This window comes from Ursus arctos, unplaced genomic scaffold (genome assembly GCF_023065955.2).
Source record: "Ursus arctos isolate Adak ecotype North America unplaced genomic scaffold, UrsArc2.0 scaffold_9, whole genome shotgun sequence".
Classification (NCBI taxonomy): Eukaryota; Metazoa; Chordata; class Mammalia; order Carnivora; family Ursidae; genus Ursus; species Ursus arctos.
Genome location: NW_026623111.1, coordinates 13,392,943 through 13,416,083, shown reverse-complemented (window position 1 = coordinate 13,416,083; position 23,141 = coordinate 13,392,943). Strand labels below are relative to the sequence as shown.

The 23,141-nt window shown below is 38.8% G+C and overlaps 1 protein-coding gene across 11 annotated transcripts in view; it reads left to right on the top strand.

Moving 5' to 3' along the window:
• Positions 1-670: 670 nt before the first annotated feature.
• LCORL (ligand dependent nuclear receptor corepressor like) overlaps positions 671-23,141 on the top strand; it is a 167,334-nt gene continuing 144,863 nt past the window's right edge. Inside the window, exon 1 of one of the 11 annotated variants that reach the window (XM_044389739.3) lies at positions 671-1,185. In XM_044389739.3, coding sequence (XP_044245674.2) covers positions 1,035-1,185 — 151 coding nt within the window. In that variant the 5' untranslated portion in view covers positions 671-1,034. The remainder of the gene's footprint in view (positions 1,186-23,141) is intronic. The other 10 variants (XM_026514491.4, XM_026514497.4, XM_026514503.4 and 7 more) reach the window with 10 other exon arrangements.

Sequence of the window (23,141 nt, the reverse complement as noted above, 5' to 3'; positions counted from 1 at the left end):
GGGTCGCTGTCCTACAGGAGTTTACATTTTGCGGAGCATAACAGTTTCTCTTTTTGGCGTTTTCACCCAGCCACACCCAATCCTCCCGTAAACAATTTTCAATGAAAAGTCCCTCATCATTCCCTTAATTTTTACAAATATTCTCGCTTTCCGAGATCTCTTCGACCAGGAAACTGAAGTCACTGTGGGATCTCTCTCTAGATATATGGCAGTTATTTCTGATGCAGCCGAATGGCCGGCTTGGTCTTCCCTGCGGTGGCGGGATGACAGTGACCCCCCAAAGTTTCCAGCACTTAAAGCATAAAGCGCAGCTTGAACCCTAAAGGGGAAAATAACACTGGCTGTTTCCACCGCTCTTCTATCGAGGAGCCCAGGGAAGCTAAGGCGACTGGGTCAAATTCGGCGACGCGGGCAGTACGGTACTGTGCTCAGGGAGGTGGAAGCCAAACCCACAAGCTGCACCCCGCAGAGAAGTCAAGGCCAGTCTGCGACCCCACTGTGAGAGAACTGGTGAGTGCCCATCCCTGCTGGACTACAAGGACCGGCATGCATCGCGTAGCGGCGGCAAGCTCCGCTCCGGGACCCCGGCGCAACGGAGCCTGGGAAGTGAAGTCTCCGGGCGGCCCGAGTCGCGTCGCGAAGTCAGAAGGGAGGCGTTGCTAGTCTGCTCCATTAGCACGCCGGTTTCTGGCCGGGCTCCGAGCCTCTCGCTCCCGCTCAGGATTTTCGCGGGCGGCGGCGGGAGCAGTATGGCTTGCTTGAGTAAACTCCGGGGGGAGGAGGGAGATGGGAGTGGATGGGGAGGCGGGGTCAGCGGAAGCGGCAGGTTGCTTCCTTCTCCTCACGCTCCCTCCCCGCCTCTCCTGGAGGGAGCGGTGGGAGGGGGAGGGAAGGGCAGAGGGAAGGTAGTGACACGTGTCAATCAACCCCCCCTCCGGGGGGCGCGCGCTCCGGGGCTCGCGCCGAGGGCTCGCGCCCCTGCCTCGTGCCTGCGCCGCTCGTATGTAAATGAGGGCGCGTGACGCGGGACGCAGATGGACAAGGGAAGAGAGAGAATGGCCGCTGCCGCCGCCGCTGCTGCCGCCGCCGCCGCCGCTCAGTGCCGGAGCCCTCGGTGCGCGGCGGAGAGGAGAGGATTCCGGCGGGAACTCGACTCTTGGCGCCACCGCCTCATGCACTGTGTAGGTAAGAGAGACACGGGCCGGGGCCCCGGCTCCGCGCGGCGACGGCTGCCGCAGCCCGAGGAGTTTGTGGCTGAGGGGGTTAGTTGAATCTCCCGTTCGGGTCAGTTCAATGGGGGAGCGCGATGGGAGCGGCGGCGGCGCGGCGGCTCCGGCGCTCGCCTTTTGTCTGGGGGCTTCTCGCCCGGCGCGGTTCGCGCTCCTTCCCTTCTCAGCTCTTGGGCTCCTCAGGAACTGTTAGTTCGGACCCGCTCGTCGAGCCCCCTAGGAAACCGCTCGCTCGCGCTCTCCCCGAAACTCCGCGGCGCCCCTCGCAGCCCGCCGTCCACCCTGTCGGGGGGCAAGCAGCGGCCCGGTGGGTCGGCCTCCGGGTGGAGGGGAGCCGGCGGGCAGGGCCGGCGGGAGGAAGGCGGGCTGGTCCGCGCCCCCGCCGGGCGTACACACACCCCCTTCTCGCAGCCGGGGGCCGGGCCGGCCAACGCGGCCGAGTTCCCGGGGACTGGGACCGGGGCGACCCCCGGGCGCTCGCGGGGCGGGGGTCGCGGGTGAGCCGGCTGGGGGCGAGGGGCGGCGGGGGCGTCGCCCGAGGGGCGGGGGCACCCAACTCTGCCCTCTCGCGCTCGGCGGCGGCGGCGCTGTGTGTACCCCTTTAAGAAGGAGCTGCTCGAGCGCTGACGGTTGGGATTTGAAGTTCTTCCTCCCTCTTTGGAAGTCTGGACGGATGGGGGGTGTTGCCATGGCGACGGCACCCTTCTCCGCCCCCCCCACCTTACCCCCTCCTTTTCCCCTCGCGGACGCCCGGACGACTCTGGTCCTCTTGTACTGTCATGTGATGGACCCTTCCCTGCACACACACGCACATCATCCTTCCCACCTACCATCCCCGTTCTCTTGCAATTCCGTCTTCCTTTTGGTGGGGTCGGAATCGTTTTGCTACAAACTTCTGGCTTGGGGCTGTCATTCTGCGGGTTGCTCGGGGTGGCACATTGTGGGAACTACCCACTGTGCCGCGGTCGCTTTTTTGTCTGAGTGAGACGTGTGCGAGGAGCTGTTACCCAGCAGGTTGGTTTAGTGGGCACAGAAGGGACTACGAGGGTTATGGGATGGGGTGTGTTGTCCTTGTTTGTTTTGGGGGTTGTGGGTTGGAGAGCAGGGGAAGAGGTAGAAAGGAAGGTTGCATTGTCTTAAGGAGTGGATGGGTAGCGGTAGCAGCTTGCTCGCTGGCGATTAAATCTTGGCATTTGGAGTTGAGGAGTAACCTGAGTGCCTTAAGAAAACAACTCTTTTACCTTGTTTCCATCTGTTCTTGCGCCACCTCGCGCCCCTTTTCCCCCACCCCCTCAGATTTGTTTGGTTAGCGCCTGAAGATCCTTCTTGTTTTTCCCTAGTGAAAAGGAGACCGCGGTGGAATAAACTAGTACAGCTTCAGCTTAGAAATGTGCATTGCAGAGTACGGTGGATATAGGAAAATGTACAAGAAGGAAGCTTGCTCCGACTAGGAGCATTTAAGTTCACTTTAAGCAATAAACTGTTTTACCCTTATAAAATATATTTTGGTCTTATTTAAGGAAACATTCTGGGAAATAGCTTTAGTCAAGTATTTATAAGTGATTTTAGTTCTTAGAAAAAGTAAAAAAAAACCCTCACGGTATTCTTTTACAAAAATGTTAAGCCAAGTGTTGCTAGTGCTTCCTGAATACAAAATGGACCCATCTTTTTTTTTAAGCTTTTATTTATTTATTTGACAGAGAGATAGGGAGCACAAGTAGTGAGAGCCGCAGGCAGAGGGAGTGGGAGAAGCCGGCTGTCCGCGGAGAAGGGAGCCCGACCCAGGGCTCGATCCCAAAACCCTGGGATCCTGACCTGTGCTGAAGGCAGCTGCTTAACCGACTGAGCCATCCAGGCGCCCCAAAATGGACCCATTTTTATAATTGCTTATGTAAGGATCTCTTCCACTGACAACCTGTTTAGAAATTGTTGAGTTGGTTCACAGGATGATAGCATTCAAACACTGGCTCACGATGTAATTGTGTTAAGTTTTATCAAGGCACGCAGTGATTTGTAGATGTCCTCGGTCAGTTTTCATGTTTTGGAATACTTTGAGGAAGGGAAAAATTTCTTTTTGTTTAGATACATTAAGTATGGCTCTGTAACACAAAAATATGTGTAGTTTTGAAAAACAGTCAAATTTTAAATGACTTTGGATTTGATGGAAAAACTGATTTAGAATATCTTTCTGCCTTACCTGCTCAGACACGCAAGTATGATTAGAAGACATTGAAAATTGAGTTGATGTGGTATGTCTAACATGCAATCTCTATATTTTTAATGTAATGTATAACTGTACTGTATTTGAAAGGAAATTTTTTCCTGGACTCTAACTGTATTTCAGAATTGTTTCCCATAGTCCCAGTCGGGAGACATAGTAAAACCCATCTCATACTTTTGTTTTAGTCATTGTTATTTTTACATAATAAAACTCTTTTAAACAGATTTACACTTGTTGATTTGGTTTTTTCAGTATCATATATGTGAAGCACTTATTTATTCATAGTGTGAATTAGGATTAAGTGTAGTTTGTGTGATTATTTTAAATTACTTTTTGCTATTAACGTGCTTATATTCAGTACTTAACTTTGTAAACATATTTGCAAAAAAAGCCCAATTCTTTTTCGTTTTGCATGTGTGTGAATATTTTTATGTATATATATTTTTGTATTGAATATATTCAGTGCTCTTATTGCTTGAAATCCTTTTCATAAATTATACTTTCTATAATTTGGAAAAGAAAATGATCCAAAAGTCTTATTTTTATATGAGACAGAAATTGTAAGCAGTGCCCTAGGGTTATTCAGCAAATTAGTATTGAGCCAGTAGTGAAGTTTTAAATCTCAATTCTTAGCCTAAGTTTTTAAAGTAATCTGATTTTTTTTAATAACTCAGATAATATTCTAATTTCATAAGGGAAAAAGTTCATTTTAGTTGTCATGACTGCTGGTAGTTAGTTGTGATGTTTGCTTTTCTCTATTTGTGGAACTCATGTCTTTAGGTTAGATTTGTGACTACTTTGTGATTTATTCCTCGTTTTTCTTTTTTACAATTTAATTGAAAAGTTGTTCTACAAACTTTATGTCCTGATTAATAGCCCTATTTAATGTGGTGCTTTTTATAATTTGATTATTTTTCTGTAATCATCCTATACAATGCTATAATTTTCAGTATGCTCAGCTAACAAATGTTTGAGTGCTTATTGAATATAGTTAATAGTATCCTAGTACTCAGTATGACATTGAGTGATAACAGATAGTCGTGGGTCTTATGGAATATATAATACAATTAGTATCTGATAAGTCATTAAATTTAAAACAAAGTAAAGTCAAGCATAAAAGAAATGCATTAGCATATTTTTAAATATTACCAGGTCTTGTATAGTCTATTAGGATATTCAGTCTGGGAGATAGGCCGAGTTTTTTGTTTTTCTACTTTTTGCTAACTTTTAATTTTGATAAAATTTCAAATTTACAAGAAAAGTTGGAAGAATAGTACGAGGAACTCCTAGGTACTCTTACCCACATTCACCAATTGTATTACGTTATGCTGCATTTATCATTCTTGCCTTATATCTATTTTTTTTCTGAACCATTTGAGGATAATTTAGTGACATCATACCTCTCGACCCTTAAAATTCTTCAGTGTATATTTCCTAAAACCAAGGACATTATCTTACCCAACCACAGTGTAAATTATTAAAACCAGGGGATTTAAAAATGACATAATACTATTACCTATTTCATAATCCATGCTCAATTTTTATCTTTTTTATCTATAAGCTCCCCCCTACCTCGCAGTCCTGGATCATGTATTGCATTTGGTAGTACTACCTCTTTAGTCTCTCTTAATCTGGAACATTTCCTCAGCCTTTCTTGTATGCTTGACCTTGACATTTTTTAAAAGTACAGGATGGTTATTTTGTAGAATGTCCCTAATTTGAATTTGTCTGTTGTTTTCTCATGACTACACTGCTTATACATATTTGGTAGGAATACCTCTAAAGAGATGTTCTCTTTTTATCAGTACATCATATCTTGAGGTTCATGATGTTGGTTTGTCCCAATGTTGGTGATGTTAGCTTTGAAAATTTGGTTAAGGTGGTATTCTCCATTATTTCTCCCTGAAAGTTATTATTCATCCTTTTGTAATTAAGAATGTAATTTGTGGGAAAATATTTTGAGGAACAGAATATTAACATAGTCTCACCAATATTTCACCCACAAGTTTTAACATCCATTCATGATTTTCTAACTTCATCATTCCTCCTATAATTAGTACTTGGTATTCTGTCATAAAGCAATCTTTCTTATCTCCTCCATTATTTATTTATTTATTCAGTTATTTTTATCAGCATGAACTTATGGATTCTTTATTTAATGGTTAAATCCATTGCTGTCATTACTTTGATTCCCAGATTGTCTCAGGTTTTGTCTTTGGGAGCCTCATCAGTTTTTGACAAGTCACACCTCTCCACAACCCCTCACCCTCATCTCTCAAATGACAGCACTTCCTTCCTGCCAAAACAAGATATTCCAGGTTCATCATCCAGCCCCAACGTAAGCCATTTCTCCAAATAACCCTGCATTCTTTTTAGTGGAGAATAGATTTAGATACCAAAATCTGAACACTAGGTTTCAGGACTGTTTTTAAACCCTATTTTTTTCTGACACAGAAGCTAATACTCAGTGTAACTGATTTGCCTAAGGTGGCAACAACAAAACAAAATGCAAAGATTTGATTAGAATCATTCTGTAAACTCCAGTTTCTTTTCTACATACCAGTGTTGTCCAGTAGAAATATAGTGGGATCCAAATATTTAATTTAAAATTTTCTAGCAACCACATTTGAAAAGCACATTTTTAAAGGCCAATATCCTCAAAATATTTTAACATTAATCCATACTAAAATTGTTAATGAGTTAGTTTACATTCCTTTTTTAATATTAAATTTTTGAAGTTAGGCATTTTATACATCTAGCACATCTTAATTTGAACTCGCCACATTTCAGGTGCTTAATAGCCACACATAGCCAAATGGCTACCTCATTGGACAACACGGTTCTATAGTATAGTAGCTCCAGTCAGCTCTTGATACCATGGTACCACTTATTTCAAATGTGTTGATAATAACCAAACCCACAACTTAATTTGTCTTTCTCCAGACCTTTTATTTGTATAGAAAATACAGCAAATAAATAGGCTCTGGAGCTAGACTACCTGTGTTTAAAGCCTACTGTTACCACTTACCAACGTGGACTAGTTACTTACCCTCTCTGTACTTCAGTTTCTTATCTGTAAATTGGAGATAATGAAGTGGTTTGAGAATTAATTATGTTGCTATATGTTAGTGTCTACCCTATAAAAAGCATTCCATAAATATTAGGTATTATTCGTGATTTAGACAGGTTATTAGCAGCTTTGAGCTTTACGTTTTTGCCAGTAGATTCTTTCTGGTGGGAATGCTGATAAACAATAAAAGGATCATGAGGCATATTAGAGGAAAGGATAGTGAGGGCTTGCATGATCTGTATTCCAGGGTTATTTTAGAGCCACAGAGTCAGAGTTTTAGAATCACAGTATATCACTTAGCATAATCCTGTCTTTTCATATATGGGGAGATCAAAAGAATGATGCCTTCCTACATTATAAGGAATCTTTTGCTTTGGAAATCCTGAATACGAGAAATTAGTTTAAATTCATTTTAAAAATCTGTATCATACCGGGTCATCTTGAAGCTACTATTTGTCAGTACCTACTCTGTTTTACTCTTCCTGTTAAACACATCACTGCCTTAGTGCTTCACACTCTGCAAGTGTTTGTAGAGTGGACTTTCTTCCAAACTACCTGTGCCCTTTATAATAGCAGTGTCGGCATCAGAGGCTAGTCTCTTCCTCTATTTTTAACCTGTGAAGAAGTTATGGGAGCCCTTGATAGAGCTGTGACTCTTAAAGACAGGACAGTCCAGATAAATAAAATTCTAGATAATCAACTTGACATTTCTTTCTTGCTGCTTCTTGCCTTCTGCTCTTTTGTCTTTCCACTAAGTTCTGCTTCATCTTGTCATTATTGCCATGAAAATTTCAGAAATCTGAATTTGATGAGGACTGGTATGGATGGGTCAGTCACCCAAAAACCTTGGCACTTGGCTGTACAACTATTTTTTTCAAGCACTAGCAGGTTTTTTTTTTTTTTTTTTTACCAATTTAAAAAGGTGTAAATTATGGAACTGTTAACATGGACAAGGCATATGGGATCTATGGTGATAATGAGTAGTTGGGTGTTTAAGACGTGTATCCAACTTTGTCTTTACCATAGGCATATCAGTGGATTTCATGTATAAAATTTGAAATTCTGTGGGGCGCCTGGGTGGCTCAGTCGTTAAGCGTCTGCCTTTGGCTCAGGACGTGATACCGGCGTTCTGGGATCAAGCTCCGCATCAGGCTCCTCTGCTGGGAGCCTGCTTCTTCCTCTTCCACTCCCCCTGCTTGTGTTCCCTCTCTCCCTGGCTGTCTCTCTCTCTCTCACATAAATAAGTAAAATCTTAAAAAAAAATAAAAAAAATAAAATTTGAAATTCTATGTTCTCCTGGATTATTTTATACTTGGAAGAGTAAAATTCTGCCATCCTTAGAACCAAGCAGTGTGTGAAATTTGTATTTTTGCAGATGTTAGATACAGGCTACAAGCTGGTCTGAGCATATCATAGTCTCCTTTCTGCATGGTGCTGTCTCTTCATGTCCATGCTGTTTCCTTTGGCTGGCTATATATATGCAGCCTTCTCAGCTTGGCTGTGCACCCTGATACATTGTTATGTGTCCTCCATGTTTCCCAGACTTGTCTGACTTTCAACCCTGGTCTTTAATTCTACCACAGTGCAGTCCTGGTGGAACAACAAAGGCATGTAGATTTTTGGATATGCAGTTTTTTCCCCTTATTAGTAAATTCAGCCTTTCAGTTATAATATTCTATATTTTTTGTGTGTGATTTCCTGTCTTTTTCTTTTTCGATAGTGTTCCTTCTTTTTGGTATATATACTTATATATATAAAAATATAAATATATATATATTTGGTATATATAAGTATATATATAAGTATATATAAGTATATATAAAAAATATATATAAATATATATAAATATATATAAATATATAAATATATAAAAATATATATAAATATATAAATATATATAAATATATATAAATATATATAAATATATATAAATATATATAAATATATATAAATATATATATTGGTAAATATAAGTTTATATATATAAATATAAATATATATAACCAGCATTCATGGATAATAGATAACAGTTGGTTAGAGCACCAAATTCATACATTCAAAATTTGGGGGACCCATTTAACTTTATTAGAGTCCATACTTTGGGCTGAATCTATCATTAAGAAATTCTTTCAAAAGTTTTTATTCACCACAGAAAGTAAAAGAATGTGAAATTTAATGAAGAATCACTTTTCTATATCTCATTCTATATCTCATCTCTATATCTCATCTCATCTCTATATCTCATCTCATCTCATTTTGTACAGTTTTCTAATGGTTGACAAGAAACCTATCCTGCTTATTTCATTCACTTCTTGTTTTTCTTTTTTCTTTATTTTTATTTGTTGCCACGTTATTATTACTTTCTTTATGCTATCTCACGGATTCAGTTTTTATGGTGAAGTAAGCATGTTGGGCAGATTCAGATAAGATTTTAGTTTATAACAGTATCTGTATTGCTGGTTTCATTGTCTTTCAGCCTAGCGTATAATATATATTAAGTCATTTTTTGGAATACCTGCTTTGGTTTTGTAGTTTACAAAGCAGTAGCATCTCCCATTTGTCTTTCTTCATCAAGTAAAAACTCATAATCATATTCGATTAGTTGTTCATAGTTTACCAGATTGCTTTTTCCCCATTTGATTGTCTAGCTGCTTCTTTACAGCCCATACATTTTCATCTGCTTTTACTTCTCTTTTGTACACATTGCCCCAAATTCCCGACTTTTTAGTTACATCTTCTACCCTCCATCCTCAGTCACTTTTAAAAATCAATTGCAACCTAGAGTCTTTTCTAAAGTATTTATTGAAAAACAAGTTTGAGACCTTTTTTCAGATTGGCCAGTTCTTTTCTGATGGGTATGTGCAGGGTGTGTATTTTAGGTAGTAACTTGTCCAGTAGTCTTCATATTTAAGTAGTCAGCCATTTAGGGACAAGGGACTGGGTCTTCACAAATGGTAGAAAGGACTAAGAATTGAGAGAATATGGTTTCTTTCTTAGCTTTAATCATTATAGCCTTTGGCACAAGTCATTTATCTGTAAACTAGGATAGTATCTATCCTCATATGTTCACTTTTTTGTTTTGGGGAAAGGTCTATAATACTTATGTAGTAGTGGTTTCTGGCTGAAGATATAAATTAAGGTATTAGGTATAATTAGCAGCATAAAGATGATCATTTAAACCCATGGAAATAGATGAGATCATCTAGGTATAAGGGATAATATAAGTAGAAAGGAGTACTCTATACCGTGCCTTAAGAAATCTTAGCATTCTTTGGGCAGAAGAAGGGGAGCTTCAGAATAAGTCCACTGAACTTTTACACTAAAAAGTAAGGCAGTTACCTCTAAGTAGGAAAATCAAGAGCTAGTAGTATCACCAAATCTAAGGAGAGGAGTGTTACAATAAGAAAGGATTGTTACATGTTGTTTGAGATGTTAACATCAAACAGGAATGTTTGAAATGTTCCTTCAAACAGGAAAGTATACATTGTTTTTGGCAGCATGTAGATTCTAGGTGACATTAACTGGTAATTTCAGCTGTGGTGGAGAAGGAAGCCATATTGTAATAGGCTGGAAAACAGTTAAGATGTATATAAGAGGAGATAACGTTTGTAGTAGACTACTCGTTTGAAAAGCTACGTTTTGAGGAAAAACAGATAAATGAAGCAGTAATTGGAAGAACCTGGGGTCTAGGGATGTTTGTTGCTTAGGTGGGAGATAACAATTATGATGGGGAATGCTTTTTTTGAATCAATAATAATCAATGATTACTTTGATGTTATTTAACTTGAGACTTGAATGTAACAAGATATTGAAACAGGGAAATAGAACGGCCTGGGTTTGACTCACTGAATGTGAACTATAAAAGTATCTCTTGGGGTGCCTGGGTGGCTCCGTCGGTTAAGCAGCTGTCTGCCTTTGGCTCAGGTCATAATCCCAGGGTCCTGGGATTGAGTCCCGCATGGAGCGCCTTGCTCAGCAGGGAGCCTGCTTCTCCCCTTCCCTCTGCCTGCCACTCCCCCTGCTTGTGTGTACTCTCTGTCAAATAAATAAGTAAAATCTTTCAAAAAATAAAAATAACTTTTTTCTTCAAAAAATACTTTCCTAATTAAGTGCATCACTAAGATATATGTGGAATTAGTGTGTTACACAATTTAAAGGAATGATTTTTTTCCAATTAATTTACTGTTGTCAGTTAATCATCAGACATCTTGAGTCCTACTGTGTGCCAGTTGATGGGGTGTAATTCTGTTTCTTATTGGGTTCTGAACTGGAAATAGACTTAGGAATCAGAGATTAAAATATTAACTTTTTAATCTGTAGGTTGTATGGAAGAATTTGCCTTGAAATTGAGGCCAAATCAGACTCCTTTACTCCCTGTACCCCTGAACTGAATTTACCAACCTATCAAAGATAGAGCAGCCGGCACTGCAGACCTCTTCTAAAATACTGGGAAGCTCTGTGCCTGGTAGATCTTGGTGAGTTTACCATGTGATTTGCTTATTGGTAGGTATGACCATCTAGGCAGAGTGAGATGGAGGCTTGGCCATGCATGAAAAATGACCTTTAAAACATTAATTCATCCCACTAGGAACAGCTATCAAGGATGTTGCCAATATTAGTCATTCCTCTTTCCTTTGGGAGGACTGAATAAGGGTAGAGAAAAGGGCAGAAGCTTCTTTCAAAATACTTTCCCTAAGAATGTGAAAATTGGGAGAGGTAGGGACTGTGGGTGAGTAAAAAGCTTATTGTATACACTAGGAATAGGGCTTAGACTTTGCTTTTATTAAAGCACCCACAGTTATCAGGGTTGTTAAGTATTAGAGTTTGTTTAATATAATGGAAAGACAGAAGAGGGAGCAATTAATTTTGATTTGAAATGACAAGGCTTCTAAAGATTGAGTGAAAGCAGGAGTTGGCAAACTTTTTTTTTTTTAATATTCCTTATGCTGTACTTTTCATCTCCTGACTTATTTATTTTATAACTAGAAGTTTATACTTCTTAATCCTCTTTACCTATTTTGCCCATCCTTGCACCTACCTTCCCTCTGGCAATAACCAGTTTGTTCTCTGTATTTAAAGGTCTGGGGTTTTTTGTTTATGTTTGTTTGTTTTGTTTTTTAGATTCCTCATATAAGTGAAATCATGTGGTACTTGTCCTTCTCTGTCTGACTTACTTCACTTAGCATAATACCCTCTAGGTCCATCAGTGTTGTCGCAAATGGCAAGATCTCATTTTTGTTTTACAACAGAGTAATATTCTAGTGTGTGTGTGCGTGCGTGTGTATGTGTGTATCACATCTTTATCCATCCATCAATGAGCACTTGGATTGGCTGTTGTAAATAATGCTGCAGAAACACAGGGGTGCATATATCTTTTTGAATTAGTGTTTTTGTTTCTTTGGGTAAATACCCAGTAGTGGAATTACTGGATCATATGGTGTTTCTATTTTTAGTTTTTTGAGGAACCTCCATACTGTTTTCCACAGTAGCTGCACCATGTTACGTTTCCGCCAGTAGTGCATAAGCATTCCCTTATTCCACATCCTCTCTAACAGTTGTTGTTTCTTGTCTTTTTGACACTAGCCATTATGACTGGTGCAAGGTAATATCCTCAATGTGGTTTGATTTGCATTCCCCTAAAAACCAGTGACGTTAATTATCTTTTCTTGTGTCTGTTGGCCATCTCTATGGCTTCTTTGGAAAAATGTTTATTCAGGTGATCTGCCCATTTTTAAATTGGATTGTGTGTGTGTGTGTGTGTGTGTGTGTGTGTGTTGAGTTGTATGTGTTCTTTATATATTTCGGATTTTAACCCCTTATCAGATATATCATTTGCAAATATCTTCTCCCATTCAGTAGGTTGGCTTTTTGTTTTGTTGATGAGGTTTCCCGTGCTTGTACGAAAGCTTTTTTATAAAGTTCTGGATAATAAATTTGGTCCCTGTTGCAACTACTCAATTTTACCGTTAAAGCGCAAAAGCAATATATAAATGAATGAGCATGGCTGTATTCCAGTAAAAAGTTATTTACAAAAATAGCCATATGTGGCCTACAGATCATAGTTCGCTTATCCCTAAGTTAAATGATCCAGCGGGAGAGTAGGGTGGAGGGAATAGGCAGAGGCTTTGTATAAGCAAAAGTATAGAAGTCTAAATAATGATATATGCTGAAAATTGTCAACACTCTAGTGTCATTGAAGTATAAGGTGGGAGTAGGGAGTAGGACTAGAAGTATAAATTATGGCCTCTCTATAAGGAAGAAATTATGAGTCTTGAAGTTTTTTTTTTTTTTTTAAACGGGTAATAACCATGATCGGATAAGTTGGCTTATGTTCATATTGAACATCTGCTGTTGGTTCAGGTTTGAGGGGCTTTTTGTTTGTAATAGTTTTAAGAAGCTCAAATTGAAGCAGCCCTTTTAAGTCAAAACTGGGAAAATAAGCAATCTCCACTTCAATATATTAATTAAGATGTTGCATTGCAGGGGCGCCTGGGTGGCACAGTGGTTAAGCGTCTGCCTTCAGCTCAGGGCGTGATCCCAGTGTTCTGGGATCGAGCCCCACATCAGGCTCCTCCGCTGGGAGCCTGCTTCTTCCTCTCCCACTCCCCCTGCTTGTGTTCCCTCTCTCGCTGGCTGTCTCTATCTCTATCGAATAAATAAATAAAATCTTTAAAAAAAAAAAAGATGTTGCATTGCAGAAGTACTTGCATATGGCACCCTTCTTTTCTGCCTGGGCTCTGAACAACTTGAAAAACAAGGAAAAAGATGGCAGCCAAAATATCACTTCTGTTGATGAGACCAGGTTAGATGAACAGCTTGGTGGGAGAGTTCCATGGGCTGGCATAGGCCAACTTATCCACCCAGTCCTAGGCATACTAGGGAAGCAGAGCAAAATATGAGCTCACCGCAGGTATGTTTTCCCGATAGCTCACTCCCAAGGGGAAAGGAAGCAGAACTGAACTCTGTCTACTCAATTATTCTTTACAAAATCACCAACCAGATCAGGCAGTTAGTTCACTTCCCTAGGGGTGAGGAGAGGCGCGTATTATGCTTGTGAAGAAGCATCTTTCCTCATAGAAACAAGGAGCAAGAAAAAGGTTTTATTCCTCCAACAACCCAGGCTACTTTTTTTGCAGAGTTATATCTGTAGAGAAGTTCAACTGTTATTATACTGAAAAGTCAAACTTACATATTCTGATATTTAAAAAAATATTTAATTCTGTTTGAAACAACCATATTTCTTAAACTCTTTTTTAATGAACTAGATTTTCTACAGACCTGTGTAAGACTTAAATAAAATCCATGTTTGGTGAGAAAAGAAAGACAATACTAACTTCTATACCAAGTGACTTTTTAAATTTAGAAAGAATATAGCTCTATTTTTTTAAGTGAAAAAAGCAGATACTTTGATAAATAGATTATGCTTTTAAACAGCTCTGATTATGGGTGCTTATGCAGTTTATTCACTGGTATCTGTTTCTTTAAAATGTTATAAATTCTTTCTTATCCTCTTCCCTTTCTGAACAATTCAGTACTAAAAGCATCAGGTGGGACCAAGCATGGGTAAGTGTCTACCCTGGATGGTGTATGTGGGAGAGACAGCCATGTCTTCTTGGAGGAGTGCAATGTCGGAGCCTGACAGGGGTGAGGAGGTTCCCCATGTGGGTTGATGGAGTTTCAAGAGGTGAGGAGTAATCTGACTAGAAGGGCATGCTGGTGCAAGTTGTCAGAGTCCCAGTAGGGTATCTGTGAAGGATAGTAGACCTGTTATGAGGGAGGGTTGGTTGTTCCTAGTAAGGGCTGTCCAGACCTGAACAGGGTAAGAGGATAAAGAGGGCATCTACTTGGAGGTGGGTTGGGAAAGAAAGGCATCCGTGTAGGAGGGTAGCATCGTGTGGGTATATTGAGGCTCAGTTGGATGAAGAGGAAGTTGATGCATGGAAACATCCCAGTGTAAGATGTCAGAGCCTGAGGGTGGGGAGAGGAAGGCATCCCATAGGAGGGTCAGCTCAGTATAGGTAGGATGTTAGAGCCTGAGCAGCAGGAGGAGGATATTCTTGTAGGAGGGGTGGTAGGCATGAGGAATAGGAACCTGAACAAAGTGAGGAAGTTATATACATGGAGGAGGCATGGGGGTATTGAGGCAGAGAAGGGTGAGGAAGGTATCCCTGGAGGGAAGGGGAGATAGTGGGAAATTGGTTACACACAGGGAGACTGATCAAAAAAATAAAGATAATGGGAGCCAGGCCTCTCACTGTCTGAGAGGGGAGTTTCAAATATGGAATTGGAGAAAAGTACAATGCTCTCTGTAGTATTGGACTAGAAATGAGATATTGGTGTGAACCCATGGTTTTCATTATATATAGATTAGAAATATAGAAGTAAATGTGTGTGTGTGTGTATGTATACGCACTTAGGCCCTATACTGTTCACTGAGAAGGGGCCTAGGAGCAGTGACAGTCCAATAACATTGTACATAATGTATCATTGTTAATTTCCTGATTTTAATGGTTGTATTCCTAACAGAATGCTTTTGTAGGAATTACTTGTTAAAGAATTCAAGGGTGGTGGGACATGATGTAGGCCATTTACTCTCAAATAGTTGGAAAAATAAAAGTTTGTATCATACTTAAAACATTTTCTATAAATTTAAAATTGTTACAGGAGTGCCTGGGTGGCTCAGTCAGTGAAGTGTCTGACTTCGGCTCGGGTCATGATCTCAGGGTTCTGGGATCAAGCCCTGCATCATGCTCCCTGCTCAGTGGGGAGTCTGCTTATCCCTTTGCCTTTCCTTCTGTTCTCTGTTTCTCTCTCTCTCTCAAATAAATAAATAAAATCTTTAAAATAAATACAGTTGTTACAAAGGAAAAGTAAGTATTTAAAAGCAATGTTATTTACATTCTCTTGAATTAATCACTTTCAGCCCTTAAAACCACACAGTAATATATAAATTGTCTTACAGGTTTTTCAACACTAAGAATTGCCCTTTAAATAATGATAGCTAATATCTATGAGTGCTTACCATGTGTCATACACTTTATGTATGTGTATTAATCACATTTAATTTTCACATGTGAAATAGTACAATTTTATTTTTCATTTTACAGATTAGAAAACCGAGGCTTAGAGAAGCTGCCCAAGACTTTCCATGTAGGAAATGTGAAGGTAGAATTCACATCCAGGTCTTTATTACTCTCTTGGTCAAACCTGGTTAAAAAAATAACAAGTCTGATCCTTCCTAATCAGGTGGTTGTGTCTAAAGATTTAGTAAAATAGTGTTGTTCTCTGTTTCATTTCAGAACCCTGAGGTGCAAGGGTAGGGAAAAGTGTTCTGGACTTAGACCACCTCAGCACTTGGTTCTTGGTGAGAAATAAGAGATAATAAGGCCTTCTGTTATTTAAATACACATATCTGAGTTAAGGATTCTATTAAGGTAGATTAATGAGAAATAATATACCCAAATTTCTTTCTTGGTCATCTGTTGGGAATAGTGGGTGGTAAGACCATGGAGTTAGTGGGGCAAGGATTTTTCTCAGCCCAGACTATCAGTGTTTTTAGTCTGGGTATAAAGTTATTCTCCATCCCAGTTCCAAGAATGATGACCATCTCCTTTCCATCTCTTTTGAACTTTTCCAAAGAATAGTAAATGATCAAATAGAAGATTGCTAATGACAATTTATTGTTTCATTTTAATTCCCCTTTGCTTCTGATCCCCTATACCCATTTATAGTGTAGGAAAATAGTGCCTGGTAAATGTTTTTTTAAAAAACATACCAACATTATGGCATCAGCCTAATCAGTACCTATTTTTTCTCCTTTGCCTTATTACTTGACCTTTTAATATTTCCATTCTGGCATCAGTATAACTTATAAATGGGATAGAATATTCCTATGAGTGTACATTAGCTTACTTATCTTACTAAGTTATCTTCTTTATCTTCACTCTTCTCATCAGTGTGAACCCACAGATCCTTTCATTCTCTGTTATAGAGTTTTTGCTGACCCTCTCATTCTTTAGACCCATTCTAAAATTGCCCCTTTATTTTATATCAGGAATAATAGGATTTTCAGTGTTGAAGGAAGCATGGTCATCTGCTATGATCCTATTGTGCATCTCTTCCTCATGATTTTTTTTCAGTTAAGTATTTACAGTGTTAGGCTTTGTGCTAGGGGACTCTGATGCATTAGATTGTTTTCATGAAGCACAGTCTTGTAGATTACACAAGGTTTTCTTACTATAATAAATGCTATAATAGAAGCATATACAATATTAACGTTGTGATACAAAGGAGGAGAGTGATCAGGTTTCCTTGTATGGGTCCAAGAATGGTTGTATGATGATTGTGAGATATGAGAAAAGAGAAAGAGATGAGTCATGAAGAAACTTCTGAGCAGAATATAATAGTAATTATTGTTATTTTTAATTATTTTACTTTGCATTAGGCATTAATGCTTTGATTTTCACAACAGTTATGTAAGTAGGAACTCTTTTTATCATCCCCATTAAATAACTCATAGGTAATGGAAAACCATTCATGGGTTTTAAGCATGGGAGTGACATAGTTTCGTTTGTGGTTTTTTAAGATTATTCTGCCAGTAGAGTAATAGGGGAATAGGACAGGCAAATCGACCAGGGGAACGTCAAGATAGCCCAACCAAGAAATTATGAGAATCTGAAATAAGAGTAGTAGTACTAATGGAGGAGAAGGAAAAACTCAAAAGATATGATGCATTACAATCAATAGATTTTTAGATACTGATAAACTGTGGGCATACAGAAAAAGGAGGGAGAATAGAGAAGATTATTTTCAGGCTTCTTTTAGGAGACCTAGTTGGATTGTGACACAGTTATCCAGGATAGGATATAGAGCAGCATATTTTTCATATTTCACAGTTCAAAGGCTCCTACTTCTGTTGTAGGAATGATGTGGTGCCTGTGCATTCATGTTTTCTTAACATTTGAAGGCCCAAGGGTGGCTTTAGACCTTGATTATTATTATGTGTGTGGTATTTTGTTTATTCCCTCCCAAATTTGATTCCTCATTATCTGTCAGGGAAATTTAGCCTAGATAGACTGAGTAATTTTATGTTATAATTGTATGTTGTTTGTTAATAATTTTATAATAAACATAAATAATTTGAAAGACTGCCTCAAATCAGTTTTCCCTAATTGTGTCGAAGTTTGCTAGAGTGTAACATGTTTGTATAGGTTTTAGACCCCCATAGCTTTTGACATACAATGATGCCATCTTTAAAATCCCAAACACCTCCTTTACCTTCATTTTCTCTATGTTCTCCCAGTTACTAACCTATCTCAATATTTGATTTGCTTGATCTTTCTTCACTTACTTGTATGTCTTTCAGATATCCTAACTATAGCATATCTAAAACTGAACTCTTTCTTTTTAAAGATTCATTTATGAGAGAGAGAGGGAGAGAAAGATCTCGAGCAAGCATGCACAAGCAGAGGGAGGGGCAGAGGGAGAGGGAGAGAGAGAATCTTACGCAGACTCCCTGCGTAGCACCCTGTCTAATGGGGGGCTGGATTCCACAACCGTGAGATCATGACCTGAACCAAAATCAAGAGTCAGATGCTTAACAGGCTAAGCCACCCAGGTGCCCCTAAAACTGAACTCTTGATCTCCCTCTGTTTTTGTTTCGTTTTGTTTTTTCCAAAAATTATAGCATCCCTGAGAGTTGCAACGTGGCAAAAACCATGGGAGTACAAAAATTGGCTTGAGGGCCAGATTGTGAATAGTTTTTGTTTGTTTGTTTTCCTTAAGGAATTCTAGCCCTTATTCTGATATTTAATTGAGATTCAACTGACATTATTGTTAGCTTGCTTTTAAGTTTGAAGGGTCATAGGAATGCTACTTTCCACATGCCATTCAGTGAATTTACTGTTGCAGGTCTGTTTTAGGCCAAACCTATGCAAACCATGGTTACTCTTTCTTTGGGGAAATCAGAAGTAGCCTTCCCAGGAGACTATTTGAAAACTTGAACATAATTTATAAAAATCATTATGGGAAGTTTTAAGTATGTACAAAAGTAGAAGAAATCATTATGAATTTCCATATTCCTGTCATCTAGCTGTAAACAGTATTACAAACTCTGGCCTAATTTTTAATATTAAAGAAAAATTTCTTTTAAAAAATTTATTTATCCACCTGTGCGTGAGAGAGAGAAGGAGGAAGAGAAAGAACAAACGAGCAGGAGGGGCAGAGGGAGAAGGAGAGAGAATCCCAAACAGACTCCATGCTGGATGCAGAGCCCTTCGTGATGGGTGCAGAGCCCTACGTGGGGCTCGATCCCATGGCCATGAGATCACAACCCAAGATGAAACCGAGAGTCAGTTGCTTAACCAACAGCACTACCCAGGTGCCCCAAATATTAAAATTTTTAATCAGAACAAAGTATTTTATATATTGGTTGTCTAAATGGTAGAATCCATTTCTTTTTTAAAAAAGATTTTGTTTATCTGAGAGAGAGAATGACTGGGGGGGAGGGGCAGAGAGAGAGGGAGAAGCAAACTCCCCACTTGAGCAGGGAGCCTGATCGGGGTTCGATCCCAGGACTGTGGGATCATGACCTGAGCTGAAGGCATATGCTTAACTGGTTGAGCCACCCAGGCTCTCCCATTTCTTGTTCTAATATGAAGAAACCCAGATTACACATTTTGTTGCAAGTAATTGTGGATTTATGTAAGAGTCGTGGAAAATATGATATATATGACATCTTATTGCTTGCTTTTAGGCTTAATATTAAAACTATTTTTGGTTGTATATGCTTTGGTTATGAGCCAAAAAAAAAAATTAAGTTTAGAACCCAGAAGCTTACTCTTTCTCTTTTTCTCTATTTTTCTTTCTCTCTCTCATACTCTTTCTTTCTCACCCTCTTTCTTCCTCTCTTCCTCCCATCTTTTTCCTGTATGTTTTGAATAGCTCTACAACAAGTAAGAAATTATTGCTGTTTCTGTCTTGGATCTGTCTGATATTTTCTATTCATCAAGCAAACCAAAGAAGGTACTCCTTATTAATAGACTTATTGCATATGCTGAAGAGCAGTTCATTGTTTTTTAATCTTGTAGAGCCACTGAATTAACAGTGATGTAGCTAATGTGTCAAAATCCCTCAGAGCACTCATCTTATTTGGTTGTTGTTGAAATAACAATAACTTACTAAAATGTTTTCACATTAGTGTTATATGTCAGCACTTGTGATAATTTGGTACTTATGTCTTGAGTGTTTATTAAAAGAACCATAGCAAATTAATTTATGGCTTAGAAAATCTGAACTTTATGAGATATAGATGGAGATATATATAGATATTCATCTATGTGTATAACTTGTCTTTAGTGTTAGTAATTGTGATGATTCCATTAAAATATGTGTTTTTAGTTTAATTTTAATGAACAGGATGTCCTGTTGCCATTTGTGTACTTAAAGTTACAATTATATAAAAAATTTTAAATTGAGATTTTTGTAGTAAATTGTAAATTTAGAGTACCTTTTATTCTAGGTGTCAGTTAACTGTGTTGTACAAATTGTTATGTATTGGTTTTCAAATCAGTGATTTTCTTTTTCTTTCTTCCTTTCTCTGTAGTGGACCTCTCTGCAATATTTGAGTCTCTCTTCTTGATATCTTTTTTTTTTTTTTAAGCTTCACATCTTCTTTCTATGGATAATTTTTCTAAACTCAAAGGTGATCATATGATTTTCTGTGTAAAAAGCTTCATTGGTTTCCTACCAACCTTAGGATAAGGTCTAAATTCATAACATGACTTGGAAAGCCCAGCATAACCTGCTGCCTCTATACTGCCTTACCCTGTTTTCATTCTACCTTGGGCAGTACCATCAATCAGCTGCATAAGTAGCTCAGTAATAGTAGTATAGAAATAATGACAGCTAACATTTTTTGAACACCTATTAATACTTGTGCCAGGTATGTGCTTTATATATATTCTATTCCTTAATCCTCATAATAACTTTAAGTATAGGTATTATAGTTAGCATTTTACAGAGGAGTTACACTGAACTGTTTTGGGGTTCTGAGACACTGTACCTCTGGGCTTTTGCATATTTGTTTTCTCCTTTTGGATTACCAATAGCTGCAATTCACTGCTTCTTTTTACAAACTTTTTTAGAAGTATAGCTACATAGAAAAAAGTATATAGAGTATAAACTTCAGTGAACAAAATGAACATACTCATGTAACCACCACCACCAGATCAAGAAATAGAACCCCTCCCCAAGATATCCCCTCATATCCCCTCATATCCCCTCCCAATCACTAATCTCACCTCCCTCCTGAAATGTAGGATTATTTTTGCCTGTTACTGGGTAACTGTTTAAATGGAATTATGTAGCATTTATTTTTTTGTGTCTAGCTTCTTTTTTTTTTTTTTTTAAGATTTTATTTATTTATTTGATAGAGAGAGACAGCCAGCGAGAGAGGGAACACAAGCAGGGGGAGTGGGAGAGGAAGAAGCAGGCTCCTAGTGGAGGAGCCTGATGTGGGGCTTGATCCCGGAACGCCGGGATCACGCCCTGAGCCAAAGGCAGACGCTTAACGACTGCGCCACCCAGGCGCCCCGTGTCTAGCTTCTTAAACTCAACATTATATCTGTAAGATTCATTCATGTATTTGCCTTCAGATACAGTTTATTCCTTTTCATCGCTCTATAATATCCTGATATATAAATATGTATAACATTCATCTATTCTCATTTTGAAGGATAATTGGGTTGTTTCCAGTTTACATTATTGCAAACAGTACAGTTAACATTCTTATACATTATACATTTTTTAAAAAAGATTTTATTTATTTATTTGAGAGAGAGCAATAGAGCATGAGTAGGGTGGAGGGGCAGAGGGAGAGGGAGAAGCAGACTCTCTGCTGAGCAGGGAGCCCGATGCCAGACTTAATCCTAGGATCGCGGGATCATGACCTGAGCCAAAGGCAGACGCTTAACCAACTGAGCCACCCACGTGCCCCATATTGCACATTTTTAATTTTGGTTCAGCTCCTGGTTTATTTTTCTACCTCATCTTAGCTGACTAGATTTCAGTTTTCCCAAGAAGCCTTTCTTAGCCTCTCCAAGTTTGAATTTGGTACCCTTTTCTGTGCACTGATATCACTCTCACCGTCCTCTGTCATAAACATTTATATATAAATATAACATTTATATATTTATAAATAAATAAATAAAACATTTATATATATATATTCCACCACGTTTCAAAGTATGTGTGTGTGTACACTCAAAGTATGTGTGTGTTGCATGCAAAGAAAAAATCATGTTTTCTCTTTCCCTTTTTGGCACTCACTGAGTACTTAACTAATTGTTGAGTGAGTGAGTTTTTTCAGTACATTCACCCTTCCTTGCTAAAAAAAATAAATATAAATCTAATGGAAATTGAATGATACAATTAATACTGTCTGCCTTTGTTTTATTCTATTTAGATATGCAGTTACTTTAAAATAATAAAGTTACGTTAAAATTTGTAATTCTTCAGGCATCTGTGTTGTCCCTTTTGTACTTTTGTTCTACCATACAGCTACTTGTGTAAAGTATTTTTAAAAAATATTTTATCACTCATGGCATATTTAATAACCCTGTTTGTGGCAACTAATATTATTTGTCCTTTGAGGGTGGTCTTGAGTTTTGTAAATAGCCAGAAGACGTTTGGAGCTGAGACAAGACTTTTATGAATGATAAACTGTATCAAAAGTGAGTTAAGATTTCAAGGAATATAGACTCTGTTCTCCTGTCCCCTTCCCCTTATAGGCTTAAAAACCTATTTCTTTTTACAGAATTAAGTCACTAAATTCAAGTAGAGTTAAGCTACTGAGATAAGCCAGAGTTTATAGTATCTTGCTTTTGAGTTTCTTGTCCCTTAAAAACTGGTTTCTTTTTGCAAGTTACTTATATTATACTTGAGTATCATTTCTTTTATTTGTAAGAGTGTTTGCTTTTCATCTTGAATTTATCTTCTCTGATATTAAAATTAACATCTTTGCTTTAACCACCATGCTCATTACTAACACTTCTTTCTCCCCTCCCCTAAATAAATAATAATGATAGTGTATCTTTTACTATTTTATTTCTCCCACTTTCTCTTAGACTTCAGCTTTCTAGTCTTGCTTATCTCACACATTTTATGTAATATTTATTGATCTTGGTTGTTGCTTTGCCTTTCTTCCCTACTAAACTGTGACTTTAAGGCAAGTGTTTATTAGGAGTTTAACAGAAGTGTTTTTTAAAAAATGAAGACTTTGTCACTTGTTTTAGTCTTCTCTAAAATACTGTCATTTGCCTCAAATGTTTGTTTTTATATTAGTCACCTTATTGTTTTAAACTTCTTCTATCTCTTTATTTGAGATAGTGTTGAGTATACATGGTCCCTCTCTCCCTTGACTGCTCTCCTCTATCAGCCATGAAATTCAACTACATTATTACTGTTTTTTTAAATGGGGCTTGAACTCATGATCCTGAGATCAAGACCTGAGCTGAGATCAAAAGCCAGATGCTTGGGGCGCCTGGGTGGCACAGCGGTTAAGCGTCTGCCTTCAGCTCAGGGCGTGATCCCAGCGTTGTGGGATTGGGCCCCATATCAGGCT